Below are 25,447 nucleotides of genomic sequence, written 5' to 3'. Positions count from 1 at the left end.
TCGTTCTGAGATCTTTTTAAATCCCTTCCTAGACTCCCCTTTGCATCTACAACCTTCTTTCTGAGGACCACTCACTTCAACAATCAAGAGCAAACCAAACTAAATGTCTGAGGTTTAGACATTTAGGACAGACTCCTCCTGAATCACCTCTGATGATGTTCTGACCATCTGCAGCTGATGTGGTGCACCTGATTCTAATTTTAGACATTTTAAGTGATAAATGTGGGGATGTTCTAACTTTATTCTCATTAATTACATTTTACAACTAATTTTTAAAGACATTTCTTTGGTTGTATGGGTTTAGCTGCATCACCTCCATCTCGCAATATTGTTCACATTGTATTCAGTATGTTAAAGAAGACAAAGGTTGTCATGGGGCATCCCCATTTTTTTCACATGACTGTATGTCCTCCACTGTCAGAATGATTTATTGGAGATTATGGTGCGTGAGTAATGATTTCTGTTCATTAGTGGGAAATGCTCTCTACGTAATGTTTCATCGCTTGCTACTTAGCTTTTAACCTCGTAGCTCCAGTGCAAACCAACTACAGAAGCCCACCAAGCACGTCCTGACCAACCAGTGACTAAGGACTGCACTTGACTGTGCATCATTAGAAACAACAGTGGGCATCAGATCCCTTTAAAAAAGGTCACGTCTCAGCAAACTGTGTCAGTGACGCTGAATGTGCGTCAGCCTGGCCCGGGCGCTGAGCCTGTACAGTCACGTCCCATCTCTCCTCCTCGAAACACACCCACATTTCCCTGCACTTCTCCTGTCTTTGTTTGCATTATAAACACGGTCAGCTGGGTGCCCTCTGCTCCAGTGGGATCCATGTAGACGAAAGTTGAAAGTCTTTGGTTTGCACATTCTCTCAGATGCTGCAGTAGTTAAATATATACATGATAATAATATATTGTGCGAACAGGAAATGTTAAAGTATTGCTGTGCCAACATAAGCCATTCTCTTGCCACTGTCACTGCTGCACTTTGTCCACCATTTTTTCAGAGTTTTCCAGATGTGAGCAGCAATGTCCACCATACTCAAAAACCGACCGGTTCTAAGGTGATATTTGAGTATCCTCAACTTTGACACTTTTATCAATATTAAATACAACATACTCAAAAACAAGTTAATATTTAGGACACATTTGGGATGCATGCAAAGCATGCCTAGTTTGGTCCTGTGGACGGGAGGATGCTGTACAGCCATTCTGATTTGGAACAGCAGCATATTATGAATACATTCTGGGAAATTTGGGAAAGGTCACCTACCGGTGCATTCTCTATAACACGGGCGGAGCTAGTCTTCAAGAGCACAGGTACAGCCGAGAATGGGGATTGAGAATTGGCCCCTCAGTCTTTAAAAGCTGTCATCAGGTGCATCAGGTGGGTGTGGCCAGATCTTAACATTCATAGCGAGTCTAATCTGTGAAGGTGTAGATAGGGGCGTGGTTCTGATAAGAGTGTTATATTAAACACCCAGTAATGTTTAGATAAAAACTAGACAAATCTGATGTGGTCTTAATATTGTAATGAGCACATGATTGACATCCCTGTAACACTCACAGCCTGCAGCAGCACTGATGTAGAGCTATACACGTCAGCTCAAGGGGAGAGAAATGAGTGAAACAGGTCGTACATTGTAAAAACAGCAGCCATGTGGACAGCCTGTGGGAGTTGGCTTTAATTAGTTTTAAAGGAGAGGTTGGGGGGGTTAATTCATCTATTATTTTGTTAATATCAGAATGGCATCTTAATTGAGAGCTGACTTACACACTTGTTCTGAACGAGGTGCTTAGCTTAATCTGCTTTGTAAAAGGAAATCCTGAGGTTTGGACATCAAGGTAAGGTGTTAGCGTCTACCACAGGGTTCAAGCCTCGAACGCTGTCACTGGGGGCTTGATTGAACTTGTCTGTTTACTCTGCGCTCAGTTTGCACAGTCTGGGAATGGAAAATGCGGTAGAGCCTCTGTGGTTCCTCCATCATGGCTGACACCCGCATACCACCATACTAAATAGTGTGGCAACATTGTACAACCACTATTAGATAAGATAAGATTAGATAATCCTGAGCAGTGTGTAGCATGTGAACCATGTGGCGAACATTTGGACACCCTGAGCGCTGCAAAGGCTCAGATTGCACGGTAACCCAGAACTTTTCCAGACATAACCTGTGTGTGAACGCAAACTCAGTCACCTAGCACAAAGTCTGGGTAATGTCTGAGTGAGTCTGAGTGAGATGTGTGGATAGAGCAGGTCATTTTCCAGTGAATTCACAGTGGGCATGCTGACACCATTCCTCATGTGACTGTCGCTAAACCAAGCTAATTTTGCACCATGCTGTGTCTCCTGCAGGTGGTACACATTTCCTGTAGTGAGAACATGCCTGACATGGAAAATGTCTGGCTGTACGCAACATGTGTAAAAGGGCAACCACAGATGATGTCCGGTCCTGATTCATATATGAATATGTGAAAACAGGTCTCAGACCGTGATTAGCAAATCAGGCCTGAAGCATGTTTAAATGTAATAAGGAACAGTCAGCTGAATCACTTTTCCAAATCCACAGTTCCCAAATACTAATATGTATCAAACTAATTAGATATCTAAAAACTGGGGCCCCAGCAGAATAAGGCAGCATCACTATATTCGGAGGATCAAATTGTTGATTCGAATCTCATCTGGTTTAAATTACCGGTGTGTTGAAGCCGGGTATGAGGCGCTTCCCTGCAGGCGTATTGGTTGCCCGGTTTTGTTGTATCAGCGGTAGTTTGGAAAATTAGTCACTTTTTCATAGGGGGCGTGTGTTGGTCTTCGCCCTCATCAGTGTCAGGGGCATTGCATGGGGGAAGAGATGGGGGAGAGCTTGCAAGTCCAATTTTTGACTTAGTAGGCCAGCGTCAGGGTTTTGAATCTGAATTTCTGCAGCTACAGGAAGCCAGCGAGCAGAACGCAGTATAGAAGTTACATGGATCAATTGCAAGGGCCTGATGGTGGGCATAGGAAGACCATCCAGAAGGGAGTTGCAGAAGTTAAGTCTTGAAATGACGAGAGACTGAACATATGAACATATAAATGTCAAGTACTTGTCAAGTCTGAAGAGTGAAGAGGGTGGTGCACCGTTCCACTGTGCAGCATTGCTTGCACAAGCTAAATCTCAATGGAAGAGTCTTAAGAAGGGAATCTTGCAAAATTCAATGTTTGAAGTATGCCACAGACCTTTAGAGAAGCCTGATGAGTTTTAGGAATGAGAGCTATGGGCTGATGAAGTGGAAACAAGAACCTTCTGGCCGCAATCAGTAAAGGTATGTTTGAAGAAAAAAAAGGAACTGTGAATGACAAATGCCTGCAAATCCAGGAAGGATCTAAATGTCAAACCAGCTGTTGAAAGTCTGAAGTTGAAAAGAGGATGGTTTCCACAACAGGATGATGATCTAAATTCTACCCCAGTGCAGTACCTAAGTACCAACGAGACACTCAGCTGAGCCTCTCATAGCATAACCTAGCTTAGTATAGCTTATAACTATAAGGATATTGTCATAATTTTTTAGAACTATTCCCAAGTCTTCCCTCTTGTCGTCCTCCCAGTAAGTTATGCAGATAGCTAGCCAAAGATAACTGTAGCCGGTTAGCTAGCTTAACTCTTAGCCCTCGGCACAGCACTTTCCCAAGACGCATGGTGCTACCCCTGGCTCTTCCATGACCTGTAGTGGCACATCCTCCAGTTTGTCTTTCTCCTACCTTGTCTTAGTTTCCATATTCTCCTTTAGCCTTGAAAAACGTAGATGGTGAGCTTGGTGTGCGCACATTTCAGGGGGGAAATAAAGTGAGTCAAGGCTATTAGGTAACTGTTTTGGGGTTTTGGAATCGGCCCGTTTTACAGCTCTGTTAGAGGGGTTTCAGCTCTGGCTAAAGAGTATAAAGCCCCCCAGCATTGAGCCGTGCAGAACTGTATTCTCTGGAATGATGGTTGATGCTCCATACTTGACTTTTAGGATAAGTGGTGGGGTGGTGATCACCCAACATCCTGACCTCACTAACACTTTTGTCGCTGAATGCAGTCAGACCAAACGTGTCTCGTCTGATTGGTTCCCTTTGAAGTAAAGGGAAAACTGGGTAAATGTGATTTTCTTTTGACTGAACCTTTTCTTCGACTGCCTTCCAGCGGAGAGAATCTGAGTCACAGAGAAATGTTGAATTTGTCACGCTCCCTCATACGCCCACACACACTCACAAATTTGTCACTTTCACCTCTCTCCTATCTCTCCTGATCAGTTGTTTTTCCACTCCGCTTGCTTGGCGTGATCCTCCAGATTAGGTAACCTGAATTCTATCGAAGTGAAAGTGAGCAAATATACAGTTTTTATACAGCTCTGAGCAGGAACTAGGTCAGCATGCACTGATCACGTCCTATCAAGAGGGTTTGTAATATGGGTACTTGTGTGTGTGTGTGTGTGTGTGTGTGTTTATCAAGTGTAAATCTCTTTGAGCTTGTGTGGTTGGAAAATTTCAGTCTGCGTCACAACATCACAGGAATGTTGTGTCTTTATCAAAACTACATTTACCTTTTTTTATAATCTGCAAATGAGCTCATGTTCATTGGAACTGCTGTGGTCAGCCGTTACGCTTTTACTTCAAAACGGACCATAAAAATGACTGTTTTCATGTTGTTTTAAGTACATGCCTCTAAGCTCAATAGTGTGTGTGTGGGTGTGTGCATGTGTGTGTTTAGTTGGGTCAACTGGGTTTATTAAACAGAGCAACCAGTGTATGATCTTTTGATGGTCTCTTGACTGGACTATAAAGGACTGGAAGGAATGGATCAGTCCAGAGATGTATCTATATATATGTATATAGCTACGTACATCCCTGGACTGATTCATTCCTTCCAGTCCTTCACACACTTTTTTTTATTAAACATATTATGTTAAATGCTTGAATATATTTTAATATTACAATAATTTTTAATACTGACAAATGTCAGTGTTATGTCAGGCCAGAGTGCATATAGCTACAACACAGTAGAAACAGAAAATAGTAATAAGCTAGTACTAGGTGGAGAGGTAAGATACACAAATTGTGCCAAATGGCTTGTACATGTAATCAGTCTATAAAATCTATTGCAGTTATTCAAAAACACTCACACACAAGCATTAGGACGAAGCGTGTAATTAAAGTATTGTTTCATAGGCTGGATGTATGCCAGCCTATCACAAACTTCTTCTGTCTTGGAGTTTGGCAATAGTGTCTTGGCTACTAAAGTAAGTAAGTTGCATTCTCTTGTGATTTGTGGGCATTTTTATGGATGATAAAAGTGGAAAAAGTCATCATGCACCCGACAAACCGTGCTTCACTGCATGGCCCTTGGTTGAATAACTGTAGGTTTAAGCAAACAGTCAATAGATGGTGGTAAACAAAGTGGTTTCACAATGTGTTGACCACTGACATACTTTGAAACGTGTTGGCCATTGACTTATTCTGAAGTTTGATGTTTTCTCAAAGGTTGTTTTTTTAGGTTCGTTTTTCGTTAAAGGCCTACATGAATGGGTTTGCTCGGATTGTGTAACTGACAGACTTTGTGTATTTGCAGGTATTGCCCGGTCCACCAGCAGCCGGCTGAGGAGACTGGAGAGAGGAGACTCTACAGGTGCCACTGGGGCAGGTGAGTAGCCTATCTACCCTTTATTGTGCTTTTCATACACTGGCCACAGCCTCTTTACTTGCTGGCCACTTTATTAGAAACCCTTACCTTGTGCTTCCACTATGAATGAGTGTGCCAGTATGTGCAGATATCATGTGAGATCATGTGTGTGTGTATGTGTGTGTGTGTGGGGGGGGGGGGGGGGGTGAGTGATGCGTGGCTAGCAGGGTGTGTCTGCTAAACATGTGGCAGTGGCATTTTACTTTCATGGACCAAATGACTTCTGCTCCTCTGTTCTCTCTGTGTGTGTGTGTGTGTGTGTGTGTGTGTGTGATGGCTCATCTCTGAGGCATCCCCTCCTAGTGAGAAGAGTACACAGCTTTTGCTGTGTCAGCTTTTCCCAGCCTGGCCTGACTGCACTCGGAGTACACTCAGCTCACAAGCAGACAGGCACACACACACACACACACGCACACACACACACGTACATACACACACATGCCGTTTGAGTTTTAAAATGGGTTTGGTTAGGGAAACATAGCATAGGGAAACATCTTTGACTGTGGTGCTTGGTGTGTTGCCTGATCCGTCAGGTTAGCTTAATGCTGAGTATCGGATGATCCGATCTGATGTTTGTGTTTCTGTACTGATTAATCTGTTCAGTAAAATCGCTGTAACTTAGTATTAGTTTCTATAATCAGACACTCTGGACTCTTTGATGAGTCAAGACTTTTCCTAAACAACGCTGGGGATACGTGTTTTTGTCATTGGACAGCAGCAATATATGTTTCAAGGACACAACCATAAACCAATGAGCATATTTTATTCTACATAAACTAAGTAACTGAATGATCACCTTTTTGCTACATGCCACCACATTGTAAATCGATGAAAAAATTGAATATAATCCCTAAGTGACTTTATAGGGTTTCTGTCCAGCAGGCGGTGCTAGTAAGCCAGTGAGGTACATGCGTTGCTTAAAGTTTGGTTGAACGTGAGGACTTCCTGCTGGTGAGTACTTTATATAGACCCTTGTATAAGCTTAAAGAATCTTTCCCTTGAAGGGAAACAGGTCCTTCAAACTCATCTCTGTTACAAACATGTGCTCTTTATGAAACTAAAAGTGGTGCTTCTACGGCTTCACCTCACGCACCTCTATGTTTAACAGTGTAAAGCAATGCAGAAGTTCTGAAGACCCTTTTAAGGATCTCAGAACCATATCTTCGTTTAGAGACAGACACTCAGTCAACTCAGCAGTTATCAACTTAATGAACTTAATGAAGTGGGGAATGGTGCATTGGTACACCTTGAGAAAAAATGTATTCAGAATTTCCAAATTTTTTAATTTCTTGGAGATTTTCTCTCTGTTTGGTATTGCCACTTAACCCCCTCAGTTGTAGTTCTGCCTAGCACTGGCAATGCTCCTGACACTAGGAGTGTAGGGACTTAACATGGACCCTTAGAGCAAAGGGTGTTTTTGGTTGAGCATAATATTTATTATAGATAAAATCATTTACTAATGAAAGTATATGTAAAATGTCTCCCTTTTGAATAAATGAAAAAGCTGAACGTTAAAACGTTAGAACGTTATTTTGCTTCCACCTACTACTTATTGTCATTATGCGTTAATCGTTTAATTATTTTCTCCATTAATCAATTGATTGTCTGAAAATAGTAATACATTGGTGGGATTTTTTGTGATATTTTGCCAATACAGGTATTAAGCAAATGTACACAGTATAATAACTATCACTTTTCATACAGTGGTATACCTAAAACCAGTATACCGCTGCAGTCCTACTACAGTCGTATGCAAAATTGGGAAATCCGTTATCTGTGCTAGATAAAAACTAACCCTAGCCCACCGGCTTTATCATCTCTTCAGCTAGCCGACCTTACACTGCATCAAAAGGATAACAACACTATCCAGTAAAAATCTAGAATAATTACAAAAAATATTCCACCGTTGTTAAAATGCTAAAAACAAAGCTGTGCTGTGCAACGCTATGCCATGTGCAAAACCACTTGAACACAGATCATGTTGTACTTACTACTAGGGATGCACCGAGCCGATACTAGGATCGGATATCGGTCCTGATACTGACACAATTATCTGGATCAGGTATCAGATAATTAGTCTGATCCAAAGGACCGATCCATTCACGGAAACCGAAGGTTTTCCAGGCCTCATAACCCAGGATCAGAGTAACCTACAGACATCAGACACATATCATAACAAACAGCAAGACTTCCCCTATCTAACCAGCATACCATCGACCTGTCATCAACTATCAGTAAGTCGTCCAGCTTGTCTTGCATATAAGGGAGGAGCTGCTAGTTTAGACACACTTCGAATTTCAGAATAAAAATCTTGAACCCAGACAACACTGTGCCGAGGTCCAGCACAGTTATTCATTTAGTAACCAACGAACAGAAACTGGGTTTATTTACATCGGTGTTCATTTGTCATAGTTTGGTTTACAAAGTTAGTTAAGTAATAATTACGTCAATCCTGATGCCTTAAGTCTCTTCCAGATAGACAGGTATATGGTTTATTAAATAAACAATCGGATCGGATCAGTATCGGGACTTGTCAGATACGCAAAGTTCACGTATCTGTATCGGAACAGAAATAGGTGGAATCGGTGCATCCCTACTTACTACATCCGAATTTATAAGAAGGAACTTGAAGCACAAGAGCTTTGCACTCCTACTTTAATTATATTAGGAATATTGGTGTTAGGCCTTAAGAACAGAAACCCTAAAATATTAGTTCAGAGCAAACTTAAGGCAACAAAAATCGTCTGTGGAAACGAACTATTGAATATTGTCTGATTTGTGCGCTGCAGATGCGTCACGGTATGTGCAAGAAATCTAGCAGATGGAGATCAGGTTTAAAAAGATAAAAACAGTGGAGTATTCCTTTAATGAATCTGGGGGTTTTACAGTGGGTGTAGATCTATGAGCTCTTTCATAGTGCAGGCATTGTTCCTCTGTGCTCAGAAGCCTTTGGGCATTGCGCTTTATGAGTGAATAGATAGCTGTCTGTAATACAAGAGCAGCAGCGTACAACCTCAGTTACAGATTAACTAAAACATTACACTAAAAGCTCTGAATTGTGTTTCTTATGCGGTTTTATGGCAGTTTTTGCATGACTTGCATTGTCAGCATTGAAGTCAATGGACGTCAATTAAAAAGATTTTTAAAGAGACGTTTTGGAGTCATGATGAAATCATGAGATACACGTTTTTTTGAAGTGACATGAGTACCTGCTGTTTCTAGGCTGTACTTTTTGTGTTCATTTTCACACTTGATTTTCAGTTGTATTTTTTTTTTATGTTCATTTCTTACTGAACATCTTTTGTACTGATTTGCTATTAAAGGTCTATCTTAAGGTCTGGTTTAATGTCTTCAATGCCTAATTGCATTAAAAAACCTGTCAAGGAAACAAGTCTGTCCAAATTCCTCCCAGATTCTCCCCCCAACTACCTAGATGCCACACATCTAGGAGGGTGAAGGCTATCATGTGCTTCCTCTGAGAGGTGAAGCAACACCACAGACTAACTGCCCATTCTGTTACATCAGCTAACAGATGCAACGTTAGCTAGCATTACTGTAAGTGAAAGGGAGATACATCCTACCAACCCTGTGGTATCACTGGGAACTGAACTCACAATCTCCTGATGAGAGCTACAAAAAACTGTACGCATTCTTTACTTTTGGAACAAAATGGTTCTTTATGGATTCAAAAATGTTTCTTCTGTGGCATCACTCAGACTTACCATAGTCTAAAGTGACTCTGCAAAGGGAATAGTTGAAGCAGGATTATGCAAGAATCGGTATTTTCTGCTCTTGGGCTCCCCCTACAGTCAAGTGTAATTCACGCTTTGAGCATTTCTGGACTAAAAGAGATACAGAACCATCACTGAAAGTGCAAAATCACATGGGCTGAGGCAGTAGAGTAATTTTACATGAAGCCCGCTTCACTAATGTCACGTATCTCAGTGGACAGCGTATCTCCTCGGTTATGATGCTGCATCGGGACCTCCGGTCCATCCTGGCACCCGGCCACAAAATTCCACGGTAAAGCGTAGAGGTGCCAGACCCCAGACATAAGGGGCGACGGGGCACGCATGGCAGCGGTTTGAGCTTCAGCTCGACAGTTTCAGCTTTAACTTCAGCTTTAGCTCTCCAGGTTGCTCAGATTCGAAGAGAGGGCGGAGCCATGTTGGCTGTGTGATTGCTCAGGGGTATGCTGATGAAAACATGACCCAAGACCCTTTTAGGACCGCCAATTCCACATTGACTGGAGGGCAATACTGGTGAAATACAGCTGACCTCAATTAGCACTGGGAAGATATTTATAAGACTCAAAATACTGTGTACATTTACACTGGGGGCCCTGAGGAGCCAGATTCACTTAACCCAGGGGCCCCTCCCAGGTGTGAGGGGACAGTCAGGTGTGTGGAAGAGAGAGTAAGCTGTATTGGTGAATGGGGAAAGGGTGTGGCCCGTCCTTTTGGAGCACCCACACAAGTGTGTGTGTGTTCGTCCTGTGTTTGGGCTCCGCCTGCTTGCCAAATGACCTTTGACCCCTCGAGTGTGGCGGACAGGTCAAAGGCCATTACTTCCTGAACGGAGAAGAAAAATAGGCCCCTGCACTCCAAACAACTCCAGAAGGCCGTGTTTACTCTGCTTGAGCAACGCATAGCAAAGCTGTGCATTAGAGCCAGTGGAGAAGTGAATGGAGGTGAGTGGAGGTGAATGGAGGTGAATGGAGGTGTTTGCATGCAGTCTGGGTCTTTAGAGCGCATATGTTTGAACTGCGTGCTGCTGGAGTGTTTAAGGTGGGTGATCGATGTCTTGTTAGCCTCTTAAGAGTCACCCTCACCCACAAACACACACACACACACAAATTCAGAACACACCCTGGGGAAGATCCTGGCGGGGCTGTCGTGGATTCCTCATGGCACTGAGAAAGAAAGAGCGTGAGTGAGTGCGCGCGCACGCAAGAGAGAGCGAGAAAAAGAGAGAGAGATATTTTGGGAAACGTAGCTCAAATCACATGGCCTTGAGTTTCCATCTGAGATACAATACTGCCTCAGTGTAAGAGTGAAGAGGGCGAGAGACTGAAAGATAGACAGAGAGAGAGAGAAAGAGAGAGAGAGACATTCACTTCATTTGAGCATTATTCCGGGGGAAAAGTCTACAATTAAAGAAAGGAAAGAGAGAGGATCGCTAACGGCAACAAAGAGGAGGGGGGGGGAAAGAGGAGCAACAAAAGCTCCATATGATCAGCACATGGGTATGCTGTAATCCTGGATGCACTCATTATCACAGCACACGGAAGAAATTAAACCGAGGAAAAGGGGAAAGAGAGAGACAGAGAAAGAGAGAGAGAGAGGGAGAGACAGCGAGAGAGCAGGAGAGGGAGAGAGAGCGTGAGCGAGTGCCGTAGGGGGAGAGAAAAGGGAAGTCCAAAGGAAAAAAAAAAAGAAGGTTTGAAGGAGAAAGGCTGAGGCTACATGTGGCTGCAGAGGGTGTGAGCGGGTGTGTGTGTGTGTTTCTGGCTATGGAGGGGGACAAAATCGCAGGTAAGTCAAAGGCAGAGAGCCAAACCCTCTGCTTTTTTAGAGGAACATGACCTTACAACACCTCTTGCTGCTTGCTGTAGCGGTTTTCCACTCTTCTGCTAGACTGTTGCTTTAGCTCGGCTTTGGCCTTTCTCTGCTCTGTCTGTAGATAGAATTTCTCCAGATCTATAAGTGCCGCTTAATATCGCTTCAGGGGAACAGGCCAGACCTTTAGTGCTTTTTGCTCTCGCCGTGTGGAAAAAGGCAGTTGGTGCTGTACTACTTTTGTCCCTGGTGGCATCGCCTTTGTGGGTTTGTGATCTGTCCTCCTGGCAGAGCTGGATTTTCCATAGGCTTTGACTGGGAGAGGAAAACAGCCAGGCTGTAATAGCTACCCATAAAGTGTGTGTGTGTGTGTGTGTGTGTGTGTGTATGACTCTGAATATAACTATGCTCTCAGCCTAGTAGCCTGTATGTGTGGTGTGTCAGTGAGACAATGCCATTAGCAGCCACTCAGTTTCTGATTGAAGAGCTAACAGATAAAACAATAAAGAGCAAAGTACAGAATGGCAACAACAGCGTCTGACTATAGAACCACTGACTATAGAACCACTATAGGTTATAGACTGAGCCTCGCTGTCTGACTCTCTCTGTCCCTGTCTCTCTTCCGGCTTTCAGAGGCATGCAGGGCTTTAATTGGGCCTGAACATTTGAATTCAGTTGCTCTCCAGGAAACCTGAAGCCTGATAAAGTTCTATCCGAACCTAAATGTAGCCCAGCAACACTTACTTACATAGTCATTTTTTTATTTATTTAATTTACCAATATTTTGTCTGAAACGGATTATAGACCAACAATGTTCTGCCTGAACCCGACTGTAGCTCCGCAACATTCTGTCTGAACCTGACTGTAGCTCGACAATGTTCTGTCTGAACCCGACTGTAGCTCCGCAACATTCTGTCTGAACCTGACTGTAGCTCGACAACGTTCTGTCTGAACCCGACTGTAGCCCGACAACATTGTGTCTGAACCCGACTGTAGCCCGACAACATTCTGTCTGAACCCGACTGTAGCCCGACACTGTTTTGTCTGAACCCGACTGTAGCCCGACTACATTCTGTCTGAACCCGCACTATGCTCTATTCACATAAGTAATGCGTAAATGTTTAAAAGGTGTGAGAATCAATTAATCAAGCTTTAAGCTTAACATCCCTAAATAAATCAAGTTCAAGTTCATATGCTAATATTGGATTTTGTGCAATTCACTGGTCCACCAATACTGGTTGATTTCCACTTTAACCTCTTTGCATCAGCTCCCAGTGGCCATTCCACCAGAATGGAAATCGTCTGTTTGTTTTTTTTATGTTTTTGTTTATTGTTATATTTTGGTTTAATCTACAGTAATCCCAGTTTCTAATCTTGTTAAATTAGACATGTACTCAAAACAAATCTAGAGGCTGTACCTCTAAACTCCTACAGTCTTAAAGCAGTCCGTGTTCTAAAAGTAGATTATGCGTCAGAAATGGCTGCCACTACTGGGCCTGCAGAAAGAGCTTAACTTAAATGGATAAATGCTGGCCCAAATCAGATCAGTCTGGAGGACTGGCTTTGAGAAACCCGAACATGAAACATGAACCCGACTCGACGCCTGAGAATATTGAGAAATGATGAGTGAACCCAGCCAAACCCCCGAACAGTCGGGAACAGTTGGGTCCTGTTGGGTTGGACAAATATTTCAAGCTGTAGTGCAGAATGCCCAGCTGACTCCTGTGATAGATTCTGCAGCGAGGCGGGATGGGGACAAGGAAAGAGGGATGAATGGGGGGGAGGGCGGGGGGGACAGATGGAGAACAGAATGAGAGTAGATGAGTGTAGTCTAGGGGGATGGTGGACAGAAATCTGTGTGTGTTTGTGTGTGTGTGTGTGTGTGTGTGGAGCTCCAGGCAGCCACGAAGGGGAAGTGCATTCCCAGCTGTGTGTATGGATTCACTCTGCAAGCCGTCCAACAGCAATGCATTTTCACTCCATACACACGCACACACACACGCGCACACACACACACACACACACACACACACACACTACAGAATTAAAGGCATACTTCAGCCTTGTTTTTGACCCAGTCGATTACCATGGGGAATGATTTTGATTGGTGAACAAACTACCCTTTAAAGCACAAAATACATTTATTATCCAACATGCAAATCACCTGTGAAGAAGAAATTGCACCCCTTAAAATGAATCACTTGTTGCGTATCGCTGCTGTCCAATGAAAAACCTGTATCTCCATTTTGGTCCGTTTTTAGTTTTCTCCATGTTTTGAACCCTATAGAGGCTTCTAATAATTCTGGATGAATGGACCACTAGAAATGTGCTAAATTATATGGAATAAACTCTTTACATATTTTACATTGACTTCCATTCAAAGTAAAGAACATTTTTGCCATCTCCTGTAAATTCACCAATTTAGAGATACATGGTTTTCATTGGACAGCGACGATATACTTTAGCAGCCATACTCTCAAGCCTCTCGGCTGCTGTAGAGCAGTTTGATCCCACTTAAGAATTGCTGTCATTCAGATATATTGGCAGGATTTTGAGCATGAACAGCTTTTCCTGACGCAGCATCTCTGTTGGGTTCAAGTCAGGACTTTTAACTACAACAAAACATGTTTCTTTTTTAGTCGTTCAGATGTGGATTGGCTTTTCTGTTTTTAATCACTTGCTGCATGAAACTGATCACATTTTAGCTTCGGCTCACAGACAAACAGGCAGATGGACAAACAGACAGACTACTTAAGACATCTGTGTTCCAGTGTTCTGAATCACTGCACTCACACAGCAGGTAAAAGTGGCCCCAGTCTGATCACATTGCTGCTGTCCAAAAAGTTTTCACCATAGTTTGAACTCTGCAGCTGCTTCTGCACAATGTGTGAATAATTCTGGACGAATGGACCAATAGAAAAGCTTGAAATTACTTGGAATAAACACTGCTTTTGCATTGACTTCCATTTAGAGTTAGGAACATTTTTTACCATGCTGGAGATGCATGTTTTTCACTGGACGACAACCATATGTCCGACACATATATATCCGATATGCCACAATGCGAGAACTTTTACGTCAGTCATCATGAATGCCCGCTGAGGAGACCCACAAATGGGTCAGGTGAAGCATTGAAGTGTTCAGATAGGTGTCGGATTTAGGTCACATTTATAAGATAAGTCTAAGATATTGGATTTAGTGAGGAAACTGGATTCAGGCCACTTTACCTGCTCTGTGAACGTAGCCTTAGAGCCAGTTGACATCTGGTCACTAGATGCAAGTAGCAGGAGTACCTGAATATCTGGATCAGACGCGCCTTAATTAAAAAAAAAATAAAAAATAGAAGTACTGAATATTTGCACATTAACGTATACTATACATATACACACATTATGAATACACTATTTTACATTAAATGTACTGATTTGATATAATCCAAATGTTTAGATTATTTACAAAAGGCACTGGATGGGTGTTCAGGTGTAGTGTGGGTGGGGAGTTGTCTTTGTGGGTGCACTGTGACTGAGCATAGGGGTTCCAGTAGTAAGTGCAGGGTTCTGAGTGTGTTTGTATGGGGTGGAGGTGTGATGATAGCTTGTGGACTGTGGACCGGTACGCCGCTCTATAGTTCATTCAGCAGCCTAATTGCTTGAGGGTAGAAGCTCTCTTTGAACCAACTGGTTCTGGTCTTCAAGCTTCTGTACCTCCTGCCGCTGAGCATGTCATCTGTGGCTATGAGAATGAGAGTCATGGAAGATGTCAAACAACTATACAACAGATAAACAACTGGTTGCCGCTTAATGAGCACATTTGCAGAGACAAATTCGACTACCAAGTAAACTCATGTGGCTAAAATCTTATCAGGACACAATCCAGGTACTAGTCACCTGAAGTGAGCAGGTATGAGCGGGGTCTTTGACACTGATAAGATAAGAAGTCAATCTTCCATCGGCTAAGTCAGCACGGATAAGACATAGAACTTAATCTCATAGAACTTAAACTTAGCCTGAGAGGTCGCCTAGAGAAACCTGCGGTTCTCTGAATGTTTTCCTAGAACCTTTGGCAATTTCCAGGATGAGTTGCCACTGCACCCTTGGGAGTACTTTGGAAGGCCAGCCACTCCTGGGAAGATTCACTGATGTTCCTGGGGTTCTCAGTTTGTACACAGTGGCTCTCACTGCGGTTCAGTGATGATCTAAACCCTAAGAAATTATTTTGTCACTGTTTTCAGATTCTTTCAGTTTTTTAAACAGCCTTTTCCTCACCATTTCTTTTGATCAGGCTAATGTGCTTGTTTAAAACTTTATAGCCGTTACCTCACTCTGATGATAAACTTCAGTATGAGTGAGGTTTGCATTCAGCTGGGCTGGCTGCAATCAGGCCTGGCTGTGTTCAATCAATAAAATCTTAATATCAATTAAATTTGGTTAAATTGTAGCTTGAGTGGGTTTCATGTGGGTAATTTGCATGTTGGGTAACTTTGCTTTGTTCATTGTGGCACGTAAGTGATCATCAGTTGGTAGCATCTGAAAATTGTCACACAAAAACCTTGTATCTCCACTTTTCATCCTAAATGAATCTAGAAATCTGGCAGTTCTTTACATAGTGATTAGGTCAAAAACTGACAGAGTTATTTTCTTTCATACCATGTGGTTAATAATGCATCCTCACTGTGCGTTCCCTACTTCCCTGCAGCCAAGGCACACTGTCCACGTTTTGCTGTGGTCAAACCCAGGACTTCATTAAGGTAGTTCAGATGTTAGTGTTGAAGTGATGTAGGACACACAGGGGCAGTTTCTTAAAGCTGCGACGTTAAGAGCAAATAGTATCGGGGTAACACATTTTCCCTGTGTTGAAATCCGGCACTACCACTTATTTCCCTTATTTGCAACTGCCGTTAGCAAACTCAACACCACTGCGTAAAAAAATACCACCTGGATGAGAAGCCGAAATGTCTTGGGGCATGTACACATGGCTCATGACTTTCTTGATGAACTTGACTTTCTTGAGATGGATTTCAGAGCGCATTAAGGCAGAGTTCAGTATTGTATGTCTAACGAGGCCCAAATGATCAGTTTAAAGGCAGATGTAGATTGAGATAGATCTAATGATTCTAAGATTTTTGGCTCACTTTGACACACAACCAGATGGGGATCGGTAATAGAAATGCATTAGCTTATTAACATTTTGATTTTGATTGGCTGTAAAGATGGCTGTGTAAAAATACTGCAGTAAGACTACAGTGAGTTTATGAATAGAACTTTAATACCATGTTGCACTTTTTGCAGATTTCATACATTTGAATGAATTTTTACACAATAACCATTTCCATTTTCAACTTCTTACATCATTTTTATTCACTAACTCTGTTCTGATTGGTTGCCCTGTATTGTGGCTCATTCCGAAACACTAAAACACTTCAGCGTGAATAGGCGGAGCTAAACTGCTGTAACTCCACATTTGTTCATCACAAAAGCAGTGAACTCAGAATGGCCTGTTTTACAGCTTTCATCACTGTTTCCACTTTCCACATCAAACTCATTATTTCAAAAACATGAGGTGAACTGCTTTCCCATGAAAAGAGCTCCTCAATACAGGGGAGCTGGTTGTCATACATTTCACTCTGACTTTTACTCTCATATAATCAATATCAGCCAAACCCAGAAAAAAACACCACATCAGGGTGCCCTGCACAAAATGAACGGAGCGTTGTGAAGTTATTTAACTGGTTTGATGAGAAAACAGCTTTGCATTTGTGAGAACCAACCCGATAGCAGCCCCCGTTGTCAAAGAGCATGGGGTTGGTTGTCACAATCAAATTGCCTTAAGCTAAACCTAGCCAGAACCATTGAAGCGCATTTCATATGAATAGGCATGTGTTTTTGGAACCCATAGAAATGAAATCAGTTCAAGACGATCTAAATCATATTTTTATCAAAACAAATCTGGCCTAAATGAAAGAAATCACATAGGACTACAATTAGTCAGCAGGGACAGACGACCCCATATCTCTCTAGATTTCAGGACAGCTTTGTGCCGTCACTGGCGTCTCGTTGCTTTCATGCTGCATCTGTTTCTGTTCTGATTTATAGCGTCACATAAATATCAGAAGCTTTTTATCTCAATTGCCGTCCAGAAGACCCGACTCATGTGGCCTGCAGCACACATGCTACCGGGCTTCTGTGACCCAGGGTTTCAGTGGCAGTTTGAAGGTGTGCCCTGCGAGAAAAGCTTGCTTCGTTAATTGCAGAATTTCAACCTTCAGCAGGTACATATACAGGCCGCTCAGTCAATCACTAGGGATGTCCCGATCAGGTTACTACCCCCCCAACCCGATGCGGGTCTCCTAATGCTGAGTATCAGCTGATATCCGATCTTTGTGTGAGTATAAATAATCCAGCCACACAGTTTAGATCAGATGAGCTGCTGATAAATCTGTTTAGTAAAATTCCTTTATTTTTAGAATCAGTTTCTATAACAAGACATTCTGGACTAATTGATTAAGATTAGTTGAGACGTTTCTTAAAAATTACTGTTTAATAGTGTTTAATATCTTATCATTCAATCTGACTCTCCTCCCTGACCAATCAGCTCCCAGCTCCTCCCTGACCAATCAGCTCCTGCAGTCTGGAGTGTGTAGTGTTACATACTCTGGACTGATATCTGTTGTTGTTGGTCTATTGGTGTGAAATAACTGGTTTATAGTGGGTGAATATGCTGTGATTGGGGTTTCTATAGCGTGTGTGTGTGTGTTAGCATTAGCGTTAGCCTCCATTCAGTTCTGAATGGGCTCTTCAGTGCTGGTTTAAAAACAGAGAAAGGCGTGCGGTTCTCCCGCTGGTAAAACAGAGCGTTTCAGTGGCCTCGCCCATAATCCCTACCATGCTGTTAGCATCTCCAATTGAGCATTCTATACAGCCAATGGCGATCTGGCAAAATTAGCTTGCTTGGTTTTTCTTGTTAGAAAAAATGAGCGAATTATCATAAGAAACCCATGTTTACTTTGATGAAATTAAATATTGATTGAGCTAAAGGCAAAGATATTCTACATCCGGGTGGTTAAACATCAATTTGACCCAGGAAGAAAATCATTGGTCTTTACAGCTCAACATAACAGGAGGATTAAGACTGTCTGGTGCTACAGTATTTTCTGTCTAAATTGCTGCTCAGTTTGACCACAAGGGGGCAGTGCTGTTCTCCACAACTGTGTCTAAGACTGACACTGCAGCTTATTTCCTTTCTTTGAAATCTGAAAGGTGCCACAGATGTGTTCATCGTTCACTGTTGTTCTGCTAATGTTTTCAAACACAGAAAACACATTTTTATTTTTATAGAAAACTTGAACCATTTAGTGTTCCTCTGTCTCTCTGACTGTCTCTCTCTCTCTCTCTCTCACTCTCTCTCTCTCTCTCTCTCTTTCTCAACCCGGATTATTTTTCCAGCATTCAGGCGTTCCAGGTTTTATTGGGGAAATGTTAGTCCACTCAGCTTCCTCCAGCTGCCTGGCTTTTTTGTTTTACGTGGCTTGCTGAGGAGAGCTTATCCAATAAATATATAAAAACCAAATACATACATTTCATAAAATTAATAAAATCTGTTAAAAATGGGCATACTTACAGTAAACAAAAACATGATAACATTATTCAATGTTTTAAAAGTCAAACTTCCCCCAGCAAAAAGAGATTTGCCAAAGCTCGGTGGGCCGATTTACAATGTGGTGAACTGAAGGCCAACAAGACAGAAAGGCTTCAAATAGAGCTGTATTGTAGATTTTCTAGATATTTAATAGATCACGCTAATTATACTTTAAAGTAAAATATAGTAATATATACTTTCATTAATTCAGTTTTAAAAAGGATAACAGCAGGGGTGCATCCATATGGGAACTGTGGGCCGATGACGATATACATACTCAACGCAGTTCTAGCCTTCCTGGAGCTATATAAGGAAATGTGACCTTGGGTCCATCATCCAAATCACATCCATCCTGTACAATATTAATATAAATCTAATTTGGTGGGGAAAGTAACTATATGCCAGGCCTGGGCAATATCTACAATAATTAGCACAACTTTTGATAATACTGCCACCTCCTCCCCCGCCAGATCACTCCAGAAGTGTTAAGTATAATCCAGGATTATATCTAGAAAAGGCAGAGTCACCTAATAAAAACGCAAGTGAAAACACACCCAAGACTCATTTACATCAGATACAAATCCCATCAGAAGATGGTCTGAGACCCCAGGTATAGCTGCATAAGCGCAGCCGTCATTCCACGACACACTTAACACTCAAAACCCCTCCCAGTACAACCGAAACAGCAGCAATAACACAACAATAGCACAACAAGTGAATTTGCATATTCCGTCCCACATAGCAAGTTCAGTATGACCCAGAGACGCATTTGACTACTGAGTGTAAATGCATGTTCTTGCTAAAATCTCATCAGGATACAGACCAGATACTTGTCACATGAAAAAGCGGTCAGGTGTGAACAAGGCTTCACCTCCTGCTTGGAAAGTCCAACATGGGAACTTGCTAGGACAGTCTGACCTGGCCATGTTGGCAGTCCTTCTTTCTTAAGGCCTCAAAGAGCTCCTTGGATCTCACACTGGTGATCTTCACCACTCACTTCAACCCATCTAACCAAACTAAATGTCTGCCGTTTAAATAACACACACATACACACAGTGAGCACACGTTCACAGGGCAGCAGAGCCTTGCTCAAAGGCCCACTAATGGCAGCTCAGCAAACCTGAGTAATGAACCCTCAACTCTGTTACCATTAACCACTCAGTGCTCTAACCACTGAGGCACCATTGAGCCGAATTGTGCTTAGCGTGTGTGTGTGTGTGTGTGTGTGTGTTGAGTCCAGCTGTCTGCTGCTCTTCCTCTTCAGCCAGGTGAGCACTGTGCTGTGTGATATTTTGCTGTTGCCATGCAAACACGGCCTTGTAATACAGGCATACAAACACACCAGGCCTGGAGTACAGAGCACCTGGAGAGCAATTCATGATAGGGGTGAATGTTTGTGTGTATGAGTGTGTGTGTGTGTGTGTGTGTGTGTGTGTAGCTCCATGTGGCAGTTCAATTCAGTGCTGACATCTCCTCAGCCACCAGCTCCACTCTTTCGCTCTCTCTCTCTCACACACACACACACACACACACATACGCACACACTCCAACACAGACCTTTTTAAAGGTCTCAGTGTGCGCTTTTTACCTTGACCACAGACCTGTAGGTTACAGTGCAGATGTGTGTATGTATGAGTGTGTCGATGATTGGTGCAGTGGGGCACACACACCTATGCACTCACACACACTCAGGATGGGAGTGTTTAATTTGGCTCAGCTGGGAATGCAAGCTTAGAGGAGTTAGAGACCATCATTAGAAACACTCAGATAATGAGCAGCAGTACTGAGAGCAGCGTCCTACACACATCTCTCATTACCACCGTGTCAGAATGACATCACCCCATTGTAGTGTTTATTACGTGAGCATGTGTGTGTAGTGTCTCGCAGCTTCTCAGCTAATGCACAAACAGATGTATTCTTACACCCTAACCCTAATCATATCCCTAACCCTTACCCCTAATCTTTGACCCTAACCCTAACTCCTAAAGGCTCATTTACTAATCGATCAGCATATGTATATATGCAATACCGGGCAATTCTTGGCCAGAATATGTGGTCAGCTGATATTTCTCTAATTAGCCAATGCCAAGAGCCGCTCAGATCATATTCTTGAGGTAAGGATCACAGCAGCTCTGTGCGAGGCTCTTTCTGCATTTCCTTGTTCAGCCGCTAGATGGACACACTGGCAGAAACCCATGAAAGCCAATCTTGTACTGCACTGCACTGTTTTTTTTTTTGTTTTTTTTCCCCACTAACTAGAGACCTCTCTCGGGAGTCCATCACTCAGTCCAGTACAGTGAGTATAAGAACACAGCAGAGCTAGCAAACACCGCTCCCCACACAAAAAAGATAGCAAACAGTGCAGACCACATTTAACCACGAGCAAAAGAACAGCAACGACTAAGCTAAAGCACTCGCTCCGGCACCAGAGAATACTACTCTAGCACCTTGGTCCACATGCTTCCTTCGCTTTCAGTGACGGTTCCGAATGTCTCAGCATGTCCAAAAAAGCTTTTCCTATAGGGGTGTCTCTGAACACGAGTTGCACTTCCCTTTCACAATATGTTAAATACAGGAAACACGTGGACAGACCCTCAACTATACACAAAAGTGTTGCAGCCGTAGATCCATTACATTGAACAAGGCCTCGCCCGGCACTTGTCGTTGACTCTGTGTGCTGCTGTGGACAGCTGGACAGCCTGTGCCCACACACATACACGCACACACACACTGCTATTGTCTTCTTCCCCAGGAGAGTCATGACAGCTGAAACACAGACACTGAAAGAGTGCCTCCACCTGCTTTAGGCCAGATTCCTGCTGCAGATTTTCACATTATGACAGTTATACAGGGATGACCATAAGCCCAAACGCAAAACACAGATCAGCTCTGTTAGATTGGTTTAATGCATTTTAGCAATTATCTTTTTTATCTTCTAATTATCTTAGTTTAAATGGAGAAATACCCTACCTGAGGTCCTTCGGGTTCGGCAGTAGAGAGTATTCTGATGTTGTCTTTCAAGCGAAGGGATAGCTTACCCTGGTAGCAAGAGCAATGGTCAGGTCACTGACAGACAGAGCCAGAATTTACACTGTTAGTGTACACTGTACAGCAAAACGTCCTCTGCATTTAACCCATCTGTGGTAGGGAACACACACACACACACACACACACACACACACACACACACACACACACACACACACACACACACACACACACACACACAAACTAGGGGCAGTGAGTACACACATCCAGAGCGGTGGGCAGCCAACTCCAGCGCCCGGGGAGCAGAGAGGGTAAAGGGCCTTGCTCAATGGCCCAACAGTGGCAGCTTGCCAAGCCCAGGAATTGAACCCACAACCCTGTTATCAATAGCCCAGCGCTCTAACCGCTGAGCCACCACTGCCCCACCCCATTAGGGGTCATTAGTGATGTTCCTGGATGTTTACTCTCAATAGCACCTTGAGTCCTCTTAAGATTTTGCTTGCTTCTCTGCCATTCCCTGGCAGCTTCCCAAAAACATTGGCTTTAACTGCGTTAGCTCAATTAAACACATTGCTCGCTGCTGCCCTCTCCAGGCGTTACTGCATCCTATCGTACACCCCCTGCCATGTCTTAATGGGTGCATTTTGTAATTTCTTTCATTACTTTATTACTTGCTGCTTTCTGTTTTGTGTGTGTGTGTGTGTTTATGAGTAAGAGAAGGGTGGGGAAGACCTGATGTTTGCCAGAAGAGCAGTGAAATCCACGATGTGATTACTCACACAAGGACCAGGGTTTTTTCCTGTTTATGTAGGCCTGTAATGCATCATCCCTCAATGTTTCCAAACAGCAAAGCCCTTTATTGACAGCAGAGCATGTCCATGTAGGGCAATGAGAAAGCACACACCTACTGAACGTAGCCAATCTGGGGCATGTTCCATGCTCCTTTAGTTTTGCACATATTCAGGCTGGCTGCTGCTACACTGCTTTTAAACAAGACACATACAGTTCGAGGTAAATGTGTAGTGCTTTAGGCGTGCGTTTTTAAAGGTGGCAACGTTTTGGTTTTCAAGGGGACGCATGGACGCATGGGGCTTCAAGTAGACCTATGTTGTAGATCTGTGGCAGCTTTGGTAAAGAAGCTTAATTAATAACTCTTACTTACTCTTACTTACTTACCAATACTAATACTGAGGCTGTGTTATAGCAAGAACCTGGCCATACAATATGTATTACTTAACCTAGATTGATTGTGTGGATTGAATTTCAGGAAAACTGTCATAGTATAAAACCACACCATCATCTGCACAAAATCTGAGTAAAATAAACAGTCAGAGCAGCAGGATCTGAACTCAGAATGCAACGCTGCTATCCAGTGGTCAGGTTTAAACACAGCACAAAATGAACCTTTTTGATCTTTAAGGAAAGCACCGGGTCCCCAGCTCCACCACACCAGCTAACAGACGCCTGTGCTGACCAACATCACTTAAGACTGATAAAGGGAGAGAGCGCCATCTACCTACCCGGAAAGAGCTTGGCCAATTGTGCTCTCTCAGACTCCGGCCTCTGATGGCAAAGCAGCATGACTTGAGACCCCCAGGCCATAGTGATAGCGCACTGGACCACTGAGTCACTTGGAACCCCTGCTGTAGCAGTCCATCTACACGACGGGAACTTTTGACACTCTTTGGCCTTTACAGTCAGGATTTCAGTTTTCATACAAGCAGAAGTGTGTTTTGTACGTGACTCAGAGCTGAAAGAGACTGTTCTTGCTGTAAACATCCTGTTTACCAGGCCTTTCATGGAAAAAGTGAACGTGTGTGTCCTTGTAAAACACATTGTTTAATGGCTGCATGTGACCAATAACGTTAACGTACCAGGTTTTACATGTGAAAAGGCCTTAGTATGTATTAGACAGGCTTGTCTTTGCATATTACTGTGAAATCCAGAAGACAGACTGAACGCAGATGCTGTAGTTTTTGGGCATTCCCAGCCGACACATGTGGAAGAATAAGGGGTATTCAGGCTGGCCAATTCACAGCTAAAAGGAGGATGCTGTGTCTGTGGTGTGGGAGAATAGCTACATTCCCCCGCTGTTTTTATAACAACGTTTCTTTGCAATATTCCCAAATATATGGACACAAGCACCAAGACAGTGAGTTTTCCATAAGGTGTCCCCTTTTACAGTGCTAGGACACTGAGCCATTACAGGGTTAAAACCTCACTATGACAAATACCGGTTAAATCATGTGTTGAAATAGTTGAGTTGATTAGTCAGTCCTAAGCTGTTTACTGAGAAAGCTAAATTCATCCTGAAATGGTATGAATGGTCTATACCAGCTTCCCTCAGTGATGCTGCATTGCTTCACGCTTATGATCTACCTCGGATGTTTTAGCTGGAGGTGAACTGAAGTAATCGGTTTAGCATCTTCTTCAGTTCCAGTCAGGGCTGCCACGATTAGTCGATTGCAATAGACAAAGTCGATGCTGAAATTGCATCTACATCAGTCTTTTTTTAAGCAAACGAATCATTTGGATTATTATTATAATATATTTTGAATGAGTTTAGCTTTTTAGATCTATAGATTGCTTAAATAAGTTTAAATAACAAAAAGCCATTGCTGCAGGTCAGTTGTTTTTGGCTCCAGTCATTGCTCAGCTCCATTCAAACCTACAGTAAAAAAAAAATGGAGCAGTGTTACACATAATATCAAAAGTATCACAAGGCAGAGCTTCTGGCTTTGAAGATATACAGATATAAGAGCTCCTTTTGCACACTTCACACACTTTTACACAGCAATTTAACGGTAATTAAACAGAAAGGGGCTTAAGTGTGAACGTGAGACTGTTGCAGCAATTGTTTATTTATTTTTTCAGTAAATTAATTTGTCAGTTACCCCACCCGTTCATAGTCTCCCCCCCCCCCCCCCCTCCCAAGCAAAGGAAAGCAGCAGGTCACCAGTTCCACCACACCTCCAACAGATGTCTGTGCCGGCCAACAAAAGTTTAGGAGTCTACCCACCCGGAGAGAGCACGGACAGTTGTGCTCTCTCAGACTCCGGCTGCTGATAGTTCTAACTCCTATGGTGATCCCTGGGGCTATAGTAGGTGGAGCTTTAGACCGATAAGCAATTTGGCGCAGTTTACACCTACAGTTTTACACTCTAATATGTAATATTACATATCAATAATCAACTAATCAATAAAACAGTTGCTAGATTAATCGACAGAAAAATATCCATTAGTGACAGCCCTAGTTCCTGTTGGCTTTTTCGCTGCTTTAAGCTCCACTGTCATCTTCATCATTTCACATCATAGCAGCGTCCCAAACTATACACTGCCATGCTAAATAGGGTTTTAGAAAAGGCACTATTAGAAATGCAGTCTTTCACATGCATGGTTTGCCGATCCAGACGAAAAGCCTGTAGCAGTATGAGATGTGGTGTACAAGGTGGTGGATCATGACTGCAGGGTGGGTCATCCTTCCTCAGCCAACCAACGTGTCTCTTGTGTCCTCAGGCCCTGCAGGCCTCAGCCGTTCTGTAGGATCCTCAGTACTTGAGCAGA

General features: G+C 42.9%; 1 protein-coding gene across 1 annotated transcript in view; it reads left to right on the top strand.

Annotated features, from left to right (window-relative positions):
- septin9a (septin 9a) overlaps positions 1-25,447 on the top strand; it is a 133,587-nt gene that overhangs the window by 15,730 nt on the left and 92,410 nt on the right. The window contains exon 2 of the mRNA XM_072693336.1: positions 5,592-5,663. Coding sequence (XP_072549437.1) covers positions 5,592-5,663 — 72 coding nt within the window. The remainder of the gene's footprint in view (positions 1-5,591; positions 5,664-25,447) is intronic.

This window comes from Salminus brasiliensis, chromosome 12 (assembly GCF_030463535.1).
Source record: "Salminus brasiliensis chromosome 12, fSalBra1.hap2, whole genome shotgun sequence".
NCBI classification, from domain to species: Eukaryota; Metazoa; Chordata; class Actinopteri; order Characiformes; family Bryconidae; genus Salminus; species Salminus brasiliensis.
This window is presented reverse-complemented; position numbering and strand designations above follow the sequence as displayed.